The following is a 13653-nucleotide window of genomic DNA, read 5'->3' on the forward strand; positions in this document are numbered from 1 at the left end:
AAAATAAATAGATTTCGCACAGACTGCCAATTTCGAATAATTGGACAGAAATTTTTTCCTGGAAGCAAGGAAAAGATTGAAGCCTCGTGAGACACAAAATCTTCAAAAGCACAAACACAAAGGCACAGTAAGCTCTTGTTTTCTCTTTAAAACACATATTCCGTTCACATTTGTACATTTTACTAATTGTTACCTGACAGATTATTTCTAGAGGTCGTTGGGTACAGCAGAACTAATAGTTAAAGCTTCCTAAATTAAAAGAAACCATCAAACATCACATGATGATGATTGCACAAACACTGTAAATCATCCGAAACTGAGGAAGATTCCCTCTAATGAGCAACAGCAATGAAATCATCCCGCACCTCAGTCTTGATTCGATTATCGCCGAAGCACAGGTGCTGCAGGTAGGCGGCTGCGTTGGCCTGCACAGAGGGGAAGTGGTGCTGCAGCATGTGAATCACCTCCGTCAGCTCCGGGTCACGCCACGCAAACTCTCTGGAAGCACAGGTGGGGGGAAAAAAAGGTATCAGCATGGAGACAGAAAACAGTGTTTCCTCCTTAAAAATCACACCACAGGCACTTTCTCCCCTCTCAAAATGAATACCGCAGCGCCGCAGGGCAAACTGATAAACCCAGGAAATTACATTCACATCTGCTTGCATATTCCAGTCCACTTTGATCACACTTGGTTGAATGCCTTTTCTGTAGTAAACTACACAAATACAGGAGGAATTCAATGCTCTTAAAAGATATTGATTAAGCCATTTTTTTCCCAATCCATATCACCACATCTCTTATTTAAATGTTTTCTCTTTGTCACAATTTGCACATATTTTCTCCGCCAGAGTAGCAGCCACGCTCATGTATCTCAAAGTAGGCGACAGAGTGATATTCCTTGCATCTGAGTTGCAGCTGAAAAGTCTTTGCCCGACTGACTGTGAATTATGAGCAGGAAAAATCCCAGACGAGTCCAAAGAAATTTGTCTTCGGCGAGCCAACGCTGAAAAATTCACTCCAGGATTTCCCCAGACAGGAGTCCTGTTAAGAAATATTTTAAAGGAAATTTTCTGCCAGTGCACTTCCTGAATGGACCCGGGCCATGGTAATCCCTGCGGCGGACTCGCGTGAAGTAGTTACGCTACCGCAGCATACACGCATTGTAAACACAGCTCCCAATGTGCAGGGTCAGGAGTTTACTACAAGTGTCAATCCACTCGCATACGTCTGCCGCACAAGAGCAGACGCAGCACTCCAGTGCATGTGAGAATCTATTGTTAAGTAGCCAGGCATAGTTGAGCCAGCTTAATGGCTCGAGCTGTGTGTGTGACTACCCAGGGGGGCGCTCTGTTTGAATAGTAAGAGGACACTGGTGTTGACCCAGCAGAAACACGGATGTCCTGTAAGCGTAAGTCGCTCCATTGAATAGCTGGTTCGTGCGACACTACGCTGATTACTAAACACAGAATAGTTCAGGGTCACAGTTAAAACACCGAAGTGTGAGCAGTATTTACCTTGGGTCCTTCTGAATGCTGTCGATAGAGGGAGAACGGGTGGCACCATCGTCCATGACGACAGCCTGGTGGGTAAAATTGGGATCGGAGGGTCGGTACTGTGCAGAGCGGTAGGGATCAGCGTATGTGGCTGCGGTGTTAAGGGTGTAGTTGTTTCTTTGGTAGGTCATGGCACTGCGCTGGCTGGACGTCCTCTGCAGACTCCCCACACCTGAGGGAGAAAATTGAAACAGTCAGGAGGATTAAAACTTACAAAACAAACACACGCCAGTTGAAAAAGCCTTGTCGGGCAAGATTAGCAGGGTTCTGACCTTTACAGCCAAACGCAGAGCTTGGGACACAGCATACAACTATAGGAACTGGAAACACACGCATGCGGCCTTTCTGACACACTCAGCAAATTCTCAAATCTGGAACCAATTAATGATGAGGGTAAAATGCAGCTCCTGTGGTTGCACAAAGCAGAACTCTTCTCCTTCAAAGACCGCTTTACTTGTTTTGCTTTTACAAGGCTGTGTTTAGCCAGAGGGTTCCTGCTGGTTTTCAAAGAGCATCCGTGGATCCAACCTGCGTGATGATCCAGAAATCCCTTCTTCACCGCCTTCTCGCTCATTCGATACACTGTATCCCCACACAAACTTTGCCGAAAACAGCGCAGACTCTTCTGTAAACCACGGCGAGTTTAAAGCCAGTCGAAACACACACACTTGTAAAATGGAAACAGCACAAATACAAACATTAAAAAAACAAGTCGGCATGAGAGCATCTTGCTTCAGTCCTTCTTCCTCATTTCATTTGCGCCGAGTGATATTATGACCCAGTTTTAATAAACACAGTAGGTCACAAACGCAGAACTGCATAAACAAGCTTTTTGGATTTAGCCCCGTTTCTCACTGGAGCCACGTGATCTGTGGCAGCATGACTACTGTGCCGGTCAGATCTGTATCAGCCGTCCAACATTGCTGGGCACAGGCTTGCTTAAACTCCCTCCTACCAGGAAACCAAAGACGTCAACTTGTGGGGTTAGTCCAAAAACACAATTTCTCGCATCGGTGCACTTTCATGTTGGCCGGTAGCTCTGCCCTGCAATATGGTTATCTCCCCAAAATGTATCCTCACAGCGTCAAAGACACTGGAGGACAAATTATAAACAGCATAGTGTAGCTTTGCAAGCTTAGCGGCACTACTTACAGTCCATTCCTCTCCTTTTCAGCAAAGAATTGATATTCCCATTTTTAAAAAAAGAATCTTGCTCCCACCAAAACGCATGAAAAGCTGGTAGAGGAAAATTGCCCATTGAAATGTCATTTTACAGCATAACAAAGCAAACTTGGGTATTAAATTGGATTCTTTTTAATGAGGTGGTTCTTACAAAGATTCTATATTGGAAACCCCCCGCTCCCCCACATCTTCACTCCACTCGCCTTTCCTCAGTGCAGCTCCCATAAACACATTATAGCGGCTTGTCTGTGAGACTCCTTAGCCGCATCAATAGCATTTATTAGTGAGTTTATCGGTCTAAGCAGATCTCCGGTGTGCCGAGGAGGGGGCTGGATGCAGTGTGTGTGTGTGCGTGCGTGTCGGTGGCAACTAAGCATGTGTGTCTGAGGCAGGAGAGGTGATGAGAAGAGAGTGCCAGCATCAGGAGAGCAGGCAGCGAGAGCAGTTTGTGGATGTGGGAAACCGAGCCGTCCCCTACACCCCTACGCCCTTCCTCTCATTCTCAGCGTGACACACGGGTAATGGACTCTTTTGTGGCAGGATGACATATCAGAACCTGGCTATTAACTCATGTCTCAGCCTCTCCGCCTGACAGTTGGGGAAGCGGAAAAAGAGGGTGGCAGAAAGAAACGTTGAAATCAAGAGACAAAAAACAGGAGAAAAAGACATAGCATGCATGGTGCCAAGGCCATATGGAAGGACAAATGGTGAAAAACACACCAGAGTCAGGGCCCCCCGATAGGTGACGGAAACCTGAACGTTGTGCGGTCAGACATGTATAAGAACTCTACAAGAAAACTAAAACACTCCTGATGTGAGCTTGTATTCGTCTGAAATAAAAAAATGTTGTGAGTAGCGAGTGTGTGATTCTACTCCTTGCAGATGGAAACAACCCGAAAAAAGAAGAGGGAGGAAGGAGAATACCAGGACAAATAAATGGAGTTTCTGGTAGATTTGAAAATAATTTGAAGGCTGATCTGTCACACACACACAAAAAAAAAATGCACTTACAACAACAGTGTGTATGGTTTGCTGCAGCTTCCTCCGCACTGAGCAGTGCTGTTTGCACACTGTTCAGGGTGAAGGCAGTGTGACTGAAATAAACCCGTTCTCATTAAACGACTTCTTCGATGTCATCGCTATGAAACAGTCACATTTGCGCTTAAATCATAAGTTACAACTTAGAAGTTTATGTGCACTGTTATAGAACAAAACATGTACACAAACAACATTTTTAGGTTGTTTTTTTTATTTTTATTTTACCCCAATATACAGAAAATAGATTGATCGGCTACTGGAACCGGTTCAGGTTTCTACTCTCTCTCGTTCTGGGTCACTGGTTGCCTGAATTCAATTCCAGGTAATTATGGGCAAAGACCCAGGACAGGTTGCCAGTTCATTATAGGGCAAACACAGTGGGGCAAAAAATCCCACACACACACTCAGATTCACACCTATGTGCGATTAACCTCACATGCATGTTTTTGGACTGTGGGAGGAAACCAATGACCATCATAATAAATGTTTGAAGCATGCAAGTGCCACGTGCATGAGCTGGCTGACGAATAACAAAAATATTATATTTGATTCAAGTAAGAGAATTTTAAAGAATCAAAACCCTAAATAATATTGGACCAACCTGAGGCGCTCCTGTAGAGGGTGCCCTGCTGGGTGTGGCTCGGGCTGCGGAACAACGGACCCTGGAATGTCCGGTCCTCGTAGATAGGTGCGATGTGACGGTCCGGGGAGATGTTTGACCTCAGGTCCTGGCCCAGCTGACTGTGTTGACTGGCATACGAGCTCCGTATCCCTGTAGATGTGAAAGGACGGTCAGCAGATAAGCGGTGGATAAACAGTGTGTGGCAGTCTGAGGTGTCAAAGGTTTTGGGCTTGAAAGAAATTGTTATTCAGCGTACAAGTGTCCTGTCAAAGTGTTATTGAGTAGGCCACTAAATTACATTCTGATTATTTACTACGATAAGAGTATCGGACAGGACTCCTGAGCAGAGAGCAAAACAAGCAGATATAAAAGCTTAGGTCTTGATTTTTTATTTTAAAGACATTTTCAAACTAAACTTCATCAAGTTACATTTAGAACTTGAGGATTTGGGACCCGGGTTTGAATCCTAGATGCAACCCAGAAATTCCTATGATTAGATTGAAGCTGCATTGAAGGCGGTTCCTCACTTTAACACTTCCAACACTCAAGACTGAGCCGAGATCCTCCGACTCTCTCGGCTGCTGTTGGTAACAAATAATTCGGTCAAGGTATAGTCAGCTTGAAGTCACTTGATACTTGTTCCGAGTTTGGCAATCAATCACAATAAACAGCATGGCTCCTTTTATGGTCGTCAACGTTAATGTCATTCTTGCATGATAATGCGGTTCACCGATTTGCATCGTCGGCACTACATCAACGCAGAGCAAATAACGCAACGTGGACAGAAATGTGAGCAGACGTGGTGCCACTTTGACCGACATGTAGCACAAATCCGGCAGCTGGAAGTTGATCCTCATAGTTAATGAAAATTTATTTTATTTGGCAGAAAAGAAATCATATATAGAGCCCATATAGAGTCTGTAGGCATATCTACAGAGATGAGCAAGTAACCAACATGACACCACTGAAATTAAGCCAGTATTTCCACATCTCTCACAATGGCATTGTATTAAAGGAAGTCAGTATTTACGATTGAAAAAAACAGTATAGTTTTGGACAAGATAAGAAAAGACAGAATGAAACCACTGCATGCGAACAAAGACAAACAGTACAAATGCAAGAAATGCACAACCGACTTCAGCTCAGAGTGAGCTTTATTCTGAATAATGCACGTGCATGCATGGATACAATCACACCCATATACTGCATCTGTTTATCATTGAAGAAGAATTCAAGGCAAAAACATCAACTGATGAAGAAACATTGTTTTAAGGAGTGCGTACGAGTCGCCTCTGGAACAGACGTTATCACACAAAAAGGGAAGAAAGGAGAAATAGATTTTCCAGCATGCTGTCTTCTTTGTACTTTTTGAGAAGATATATGTCATGGTAAATAAATGAAAAAGTGGTAGAACTATTTTTCTTTCAAAGTAATGTTCAAATTTTAAGAAGTGCAGCATTTAATAGATCTGCAAAAGTCATGGGTAGGAGTAGATTGACTTTGATATAGGTAGAATAATCTGTAATAACTCAAATTGCTATTCAGGAAAAAAGATGAAACACTAGGTAAAAGAGAGTTTGTTAGTTTGGGCGGGAGACGGATAATAGGCTGCACAGATTTCCTCAAAATAACCGAGGGCTGATGCTTGAAAATGGAGCACAATCGTGGTGTGACTCAGCCAATCATTTCCTGATTTTATTAAACTCGGAGCTCAACAAGCTGTTGAGACGCAACAAACCTTGCAGCACAGTCAACAATCTTTATGCTTTAACTGTTAAATTAGAAAACTGGGTCAGGGTCTGAGCTCTCATTCAAGCCGAAAAAAACTTTTCAGACACATGAGGATAGTAAATGAAGAGGTGGAGATAGCTTTGTTTTCCTTCAGTCCGCATTCTTGTCTACCTAACCCAAACAACTGGAGGAGTTTTTAACGCCTGTTAATGTTTGTGTCGAAGCGCATAACAGTGAAGCTCACTAAGCTGTGAATCTCAGTGGACCGCCGTACAGTTGGCAACTTACTGCTCACTGCACATTTCACGAGCCCCTAAATGTCGCTTGGGTTTTCTCCGACTGTACGGGCTCAGGCGCAGACTGCCGCTCAACACTGGCTCCGCCATGCAGAACCAGCTAAATGAGGGCATCTTGTCAGTTTGAAACAGAGGAAATTAATAAATAAGCATATTTGTAGCCTTTTCTAGCAGAGAGACTCAGGGGGGGAAATCGAGTAAAGATTGTCAAAGTCAATAGTGGGCCGGACTGATGCTGAAGTCAGAAGTGTCTTTAAACATAACCGGGGAAAAAAAAACAAGTTATGGTACGGTGGTTTGAAATTGAACGAGGAGAGTCTGAGAGAAAATAACAAGCTTGGGCTATTTTGGTCTCTTCTCTGCTTCAGTTCATTATTGCTGCTATAAAACCAACTAATATATAAACAAAAAACACACAATCAGGTGTTATTTTTAATCAAGAAAACAAGCTTTTTCATATTTTCTATCACATGTCCAGCATATTGTGATAAAGTTGGTTGTTTCTAATGAACAATAGCAACGGTTTGTTGCCGGTGGTCAACAGGCTAAGAGATGTTAAGCTTCCCAGGGCGCTGTGAAGCCGATGGATTTAAAACAGTGGACTGCATTAATAAGCAGTATGAGATTAAAAAAGATTTGTTTGTGAATCTTGATGAAGGTATTTTCAAAGTATGCAAATGACTACTCAAACAACTGGCACCCTTGAAGACGACTAAAAAATGGGCGATTTTGGCAATTTCAGGATTAAAATCTTCTTTTTGTTGTTGTTGTTGTTGTTGTTGTTGTTGTTGTTGTGCAGCACGAGGGGTTTGCAGCTCGTTAACGTGGCAGTTCTGCACTCACATACGGCCACCGATGATCTGACACTGTCACAAATCCAACAATCACCACCTCAGCACACTGCGCAGTGTGGTTGCTGCCACAAGCTGCAGCCACTCGCATCAAAACAATTTGCAGATCCTCGAGGAGGTAAAACGCTGGACCACAGCCACTTCCACCATCTACTTCTTTTTCTCTGCACAGAAATGCTACTGGAACAGATCGATCCCGAGTTCATTTATTTCCAGGATAACTTTTAGTTTTTTTGTACACTGAAGTACATCATAGTAAGAGTAAAACACTGCGCAGTCAAACTTACTGTCATACGTGAGTTTATGAAATCCATGTTACAGTGTTGCAGCTAGTAATTTTCACAAGACTGACATTTAGACTTTTGGTATTGAATTAAAGCTGTGAAGTTTCTTTTTATTACTTTAGATTTTTGTCTAAAACTTACAGGTAAAAAAGAAAAAAGGAAAAAAAGATTATCAGTCAGTGATTATCTATTACAACGTAATTTTCCTCCCACCCACATCACAACACTCAACATTGTTTAACACTGAGCGAATATCAGTCTGGCATATTTACTGTTTGGCTGTTGTTTATTAACAGTTAGTTTTTTTTTAATTAACAACTAAATACATTATTTTCCATGTGATTTAAATAGTCCAACAGGCCACTTAAAGCAAACAACTTAGAAAGTTTCAAGCACTGCTGGGAGTATGTCTCTTAGCTTTTAGTGCTCTCTTGTGACTTATTGCTAAATAAACCACTGCAGCTGCAATATGCGCTGCAGCTTTGCCATGTCAGACTTATCGATGGGTTCTATTAAACGCTCAGAGCGCTTATGTGAAACAAAATGTTTATACCGAACAGACTGCGTATAAACAGCTACTCTCGAACTGGAGGCATGTTGTTGTTCATGGTAGGGAGTAAAACAGCATGGAAAAAAAAAATACTAATAATTCTGCTGCTGTGTGCAGTTGTGGTGCACTCAATAGCCCAGGAAGCCTTTCACTCTCTGTGGCAGCTCACACAATAGCCACTAACAGCAGCTTGGCAGGAAATCAGTTCAGCTTCTGGTGTTCAAAGGTTTCGGTGGTGGTGGTGGTGGTGGGGGCGGGGTTGTAGAGCGAAGAGGTAGTGGGAAGGCATAAGGACAGGCGGGAGCATCGGGACAAAAAGTGCAGAGAACAGAAAAAAAAAAAAAGGGGTGGGGAAGAAAAGATGGAAATGAAAAGGGGGTTAATGAGGCCATCTAGGACCACCAGAGACTTCTCATCCCATGTAAAGCTTTGGCCACATGAATGGGGTGTGGTGGGGGGTGGGGGGTGGGGGGTGGGGGGGGGGGGGGGGGTGTTGGCACAGCTGTGACCAAGTGAGAGCGACAGAATCTCACAGGCACAGGAGCCGTCGTCCATATCTCTCCTTCTCAGTGCTCCTGAACGTGGCAACATTCAAACCACCTTAGAGGAGCCTAATCTGTCTGCCTTCTTTATTCGGCTCCCCTGATAGAGCGGCTGCAGTCACTTCTAACAGCATCTGCAAATTGTCAGGGACAAATAACATACTGCTGTCTATAGAGGATGAATGGGCCACATTCCTGCAGCGTTATAGTCATTTAATTCTCCCCCTCAGTCCTCTCACCGTGGCTTTAACAGATTACACTTGGCAGAGAGGCTAGATGAAGGGCGAGGCGGCTTGGCGTGTGCTTGCTCCGGAGAAACAAACACTTGAATGGATGCAGCTGAAAGCCTTGCTCAACACAAAATTACTTTAAAAAAACCTCCACAAACAATCTGATCTCATCAAACGAAGCTGGGAAAATTGCCAGAAAATCTTTATACATAAAAGTGAGAATTGAGGGTAAAAATAGACCACAACATGCTAAAAGTACCACAGCAGCCCGGATGTCAGAGAGAGAGAGAGAGAGACAGAGAGAGAGAGAGAGAGAGAGAGAGAGAGAGAGAGAGAGAGAGAGAATACACACATCCCATTTCCCAAGTCATTCCTCTCTGTCCCATTCTCCTCTGAAATGGACATGCAGTGTAATGAGTATATTATTAGGGACAATTTGTCTTCATTTTTCAGCAGAGGATGGGTGGCTGAGACATCCTGCCAACGACAGTGCAGGCAAGCGGGGAGAGTGGACCGTGCAGGTGGGTGGTCGTAAATAAAGGCGAGCAGAGAAAAGGGCAAGAGACAGGACAAATAAATAAATAAAAAAAACAACAGTGGGAAAGGGATGCAGGTGTGTTGGAACTGAAAAAGTGGAAACCACATGATGTTTGCAAGAAGGATGTGAGCAAGGGCTTCAGGAAGAGGTGCCGTCAAGAAAATCACCGACATCTAAAATATCAAGTTTGAGCTATTGGATAGTGTTTGTTGAACGCTGGAAATCGAGCCAGATCATGTGATCATCCCATTTCCCACTGCTGAGCCTCATCAGACACTCGTGACAAATTACCGTGATAAAGGCAAAGTGCAGATGATGTGCTGGCGAGGAAATGGGAGACAGTGAGGAGGAGGCGAGGGCAGCTGGAGAGAGACAGACACAGAGAGAGGAGGTGAAAGCGAGATGAGGCAAAAACACAGAGACGATGGCTTATCGGAGGGAGCGAGTGGATGGGGCGCGGGGGTCTGGGTCGGCTCGGAGGACAGGAGCTGAAAACCCCTCTGGGTCGGCGAGACACATCATCAATCACAGCAGTGTGCGTGTGCGTGTGTGTGTCTGTGTGTGTGGTATGAAACCCCCCAAAATTAAAAAATTCATAGCAATTAATAAACGGAACCGACCCGCATTTGAGTTTCATTTTTGAATAATAAGAGCTGCTTAGTCTTTTGTATTGACTGGGAGACATTTCATTCAAAACTTGGCCCCATGCTTGCATTTGGTCACATAAATCTGCAGAGTGGTATGTTTAACATCCTGTGCATAAAAAAAAATAAAGAAAAAAAATAATAATAACAATAATAAAAATAACTTAAGCTTACCCTGTTTTATAGCTTGTACCAATCTAGTTATAAATAGTTCCAAAACAGTACATTTCAAGAAAAACAAGAATTAATTCTACCCTGAGTTTCTCACTTCTTACTACCGTCGATTTCTTTCCCCAAAATTACCTGGAAAATAATATGTTGGAAATTACTAGTTTGTTTCTCCGATGAACTGGCTCTTTCTTTCTACATCTACTAAGTTCCCTTCCTGATGATTCACAATCTTAAATAAATGTTTCCTTGCCGCTAACTTCTATTGGCAAGAACATTTTCCCTTGAAAGACAAAACAACCATTTTTTTGAACACTTGCATCGGCGTACTTACATGTAATACTCCTCTCCAGGAAAAAAACAAACGTTTCTCTAAGCTGAAGTCAAAAGTTTTCACACATTGTGGAAACACAAAGCGACGACGAGCAGAGGACCTTTATAGCAGAGGAACAACTGGAAAAAGTTTCCAGGTATTTTGGTCAAAATGGGGCAAAAAATCGTGACGAAACCTGCGACTTGTGAAGGATTCACCGTTCATAAGTTTAACAAAGAGCTCATTGACACATTCTGCACATGCCTGACAAAATATCTTTAGAAATAAAACAATTTCAACATGTCATCAGCTTTAAGTGAAGAAACAGTGAACATCCCGTGGTGCTCGCAGAAGCACCAGAGCTCATTGGAGTTCCCCACAGGACAAAACTCATGACTCTTGCAGGAAAAAATAAATAAAATAAAAAATCAAGATGCTGTTTCACATCCTTGCTTCTTTTGGGTCACATGACTCGACTCACACAAAGCTAATCACAATGTAACGAGCACACATGCACATGCAGGAGACAACACAGACAACGAGCAACGGGACAACCACAGAAGTTCACCTTGAACGTCAGCGTCAATGAGGGCATCTGAGGATAAACCCAGGCAGCATGAAGTCGAGGAGAAATAAAGTCAATTAACCATAAAACAGTCAAGATGATTTAGTGGAAAAGAGCTCTTTTTTTTTTATGCTTCTCGAGGAGAGATCAAAAAAGGTTCTGGGGTTCAACAGTGGGAACGACAATCCACCAGCTCTTAAATGACTCATTTCATTCTCCAGCTGAAGACACAAACGTTACATTGAGATCCAACGAAAACTCTGATTATTTATTCATTTTAAATATTTACCATAATTTATAAAGAAACATTGGTGTTTATGAGAGAGAGAGAGAGAGAGAGAGAGGGAGAGAGAGAGAGAGAGAAAACTACTAGTTTGGCTTGAAATCATTAACCGGCTCTTGTTTTTGTCCAATTCTTCTGAAAAGGATTACAAAAAACTAATTTGGGCAGGCAGGTTGTCTGATAATTATCTTCCTGATCTGTGGAAATCACACACACACACACACACACACACACACACACACACACACACACACACACACACACACACACACACACACACACACCTCATTCTTCCCTCAGTGATTGCAGTGGCAATATTGCCTTGATAATGTGCTCATGAAAATAATGGATTGGGAAGCGACTCCCATTACATGTTGTGGAAACGTTTTCTTTAATGTCCTTCATTTGTCTTCCAACATAAGGACACTTCTTCTTATAAGGATAAAAAGCTGTTCAGGTATCTTAAGTGACAATGAATCTCATCCCTGAATGACGGTCAAGCATATACATTATGAACTAGGGCTGCATGAAAAAAAAAATAATACTCAAGTGTATGATGATAATGTGTTTGTGAATCGGGACTGGCACTACCAAATAACAGTGCTCTTTCTCTTGGCACAAACTGAAACCAGGTGGTAACAGGCCATGTTTATCGTTCTTTGTTTCTTTCCCATCACACACGCGTCTGCAGTTACTAACAGTCGCATTTAAAAGGCGGCGGAGTTTGTTGATTTGTTGACAGATTTTTGTTCATTCGCCCTTGAGTCTTGTGGCGTTTTTCCACCATGCGTGACATAATGTTAAACTAAGTCTGTGAAAGTTGTGAGGCACCCTCCTGTCTGGCTCAATCTCCTCAATTCAGTTTCTGTCAGCAAACATAGCAAACATGAGCAACACCTAGAATTGGTGCAAATCACATGGAGTGTTATGACACAGTCGTGAATCACCAAAGCTGCGTCCGGGGTGAACCAGAGGTTAGTCAGGAGTCGTTCCTCCCTTAGATTTGTCTCGCTCGTCTTGGAAACTTCTGCCATCAAGACACTCACTGAGCTCTCTACACAAAGTTGTCACCTCAACCACTCAAAGCCACACTATGTGTATGTTGAACTCATACAGCCCCACAAATAATTACTGTTATTAATTGTAACGCGCCACTCAGATGATTATCCTGGTTTTGGTGACTCCCAGTGGTTAAAGTCGCCACCTTGCCAATATATGTGTGCTTCAAGGTGTGTTGGTGCTTCTCGATGGCGTGTTGTTAAAATCTCAGACCAGACAGACCAATGAAACTAAAGGTCTTCTCCCATAGAGGGACCAACCGAAAAGTCAAACCTCCTATCTGGTCATTTAAACCCCATCCCTGCTGGCCTCAGTGTGACGTCCACAAGCTGCCGAAATACACCAGAGAAATAAGTCTTCTGTGTCTTTTTTTTGTGTGTTGCTTGACTTTGTAAAAAAGGAATCCACATATAACCTTGCTAAGCGGACTTCACTTTTGAAATGCGTTTCGCCGTTTCAACTTGTTTTCACATGATTTGTCACGTCACATTCACATGCTCGCACACCACTGGGATCCAACTGGTGTTCAGTGTCTTGCTCAAGGACACTTTGTAATATAAACATGATGACATGGGGGGGGGGGGGGGGGGGATCAAACCCACAACCTCGTGACTGGACACCAACCTGCTCTATCAACTGAGCCACAGCTGCCTTGTGCTTTAGAACTTCACAATAACTCAAATATCAAATTTGTTGTGTCCTGACATTCAGATGAGTGATGGAATATTTCTGACAAGCTAATAAGTAAGCCCGTGTTCACGACCGTGACAAATACAGAATAATGTCATTTATTCTCGTATGTTTTCCTTGAGCGTTGTGTTTTACAAAACATGGGAAATCATCAGGACACACGCTTTGTCTTAAAGTAAGAGTGACAGAGTTGTCTGCAATCAAAGAAATCCACCCGAAGCGTGCTGGAATATAGAGCAGGTTATGAGATTAGAACAGAGTCAAGAAAGCATAAGACATTAGATATATATAGGCAACGGCATTAGTGCCGATATATTGGATTTTCCTATTGTCTTTTCATTAGCAGATCTGCTTCATTCATGACTGTGATTACTGGTCTATCATCCTCTTTCAGCCAACATTAGTAGTCGTGCAGGAGTCTTGTTTTGGCTGAGGGCATTCACAGACCTCACAGTCACTGTTTCCTTTCACATTCGATATGTAAGAAAAGAGCCAGCAACAAGCCAAAAAAATC

The 13653-nt window shown here is 42.9% G+C and overlaps 1 protein-coding gene across 8 annotated transcripts in view; it reads right to left on the reverse strand.

Moving 5' to 3' along the window:
• Positions 1-13653, reverse strand: part of pkp4 (plakophilin 4) — a 98317-nt gene that overhangs the window by 18185 nt on the left and 66479 nt on the right. For 6 of the 8 annotated variants that reach the window (XM_080478603.1, XM_080478601.1, XM_080478607.1 and 3 more), the window contains 3 exons: positions 4375-4545; positions 1515-1725; positions 366-498 (listed from right to left, as the gene is read on the reverse strand). In XM_080478603.1, coding sequence (XP_080334729.1) covers positions 366-498; positions 1515-1725; positions 4375-4545 — 515 coding nt within the window. Of the gene's footprint in view, positions 1-365; positions 499-1514; positions 1726-4374; positions 4546-11110; positions 11138-13653 lie in introns of all 8 variants that reach the window. The other 2 variants (XM_080478602.1, XM_080478600.1) reach the window with 1 other exon arrangement.

Source organism: Lipophrys pholis (assembly GCF_963383615.2).
Source record: "Lipophrys pholis genome assembly, chromosome: 13".
Classification (NCBI taxonomy): Eukaryota; Metazoa; Chordata; class Actinopteri; order Blenniiformes; family Blenniidae; genus Lipophrys; species Lipophrys pholis.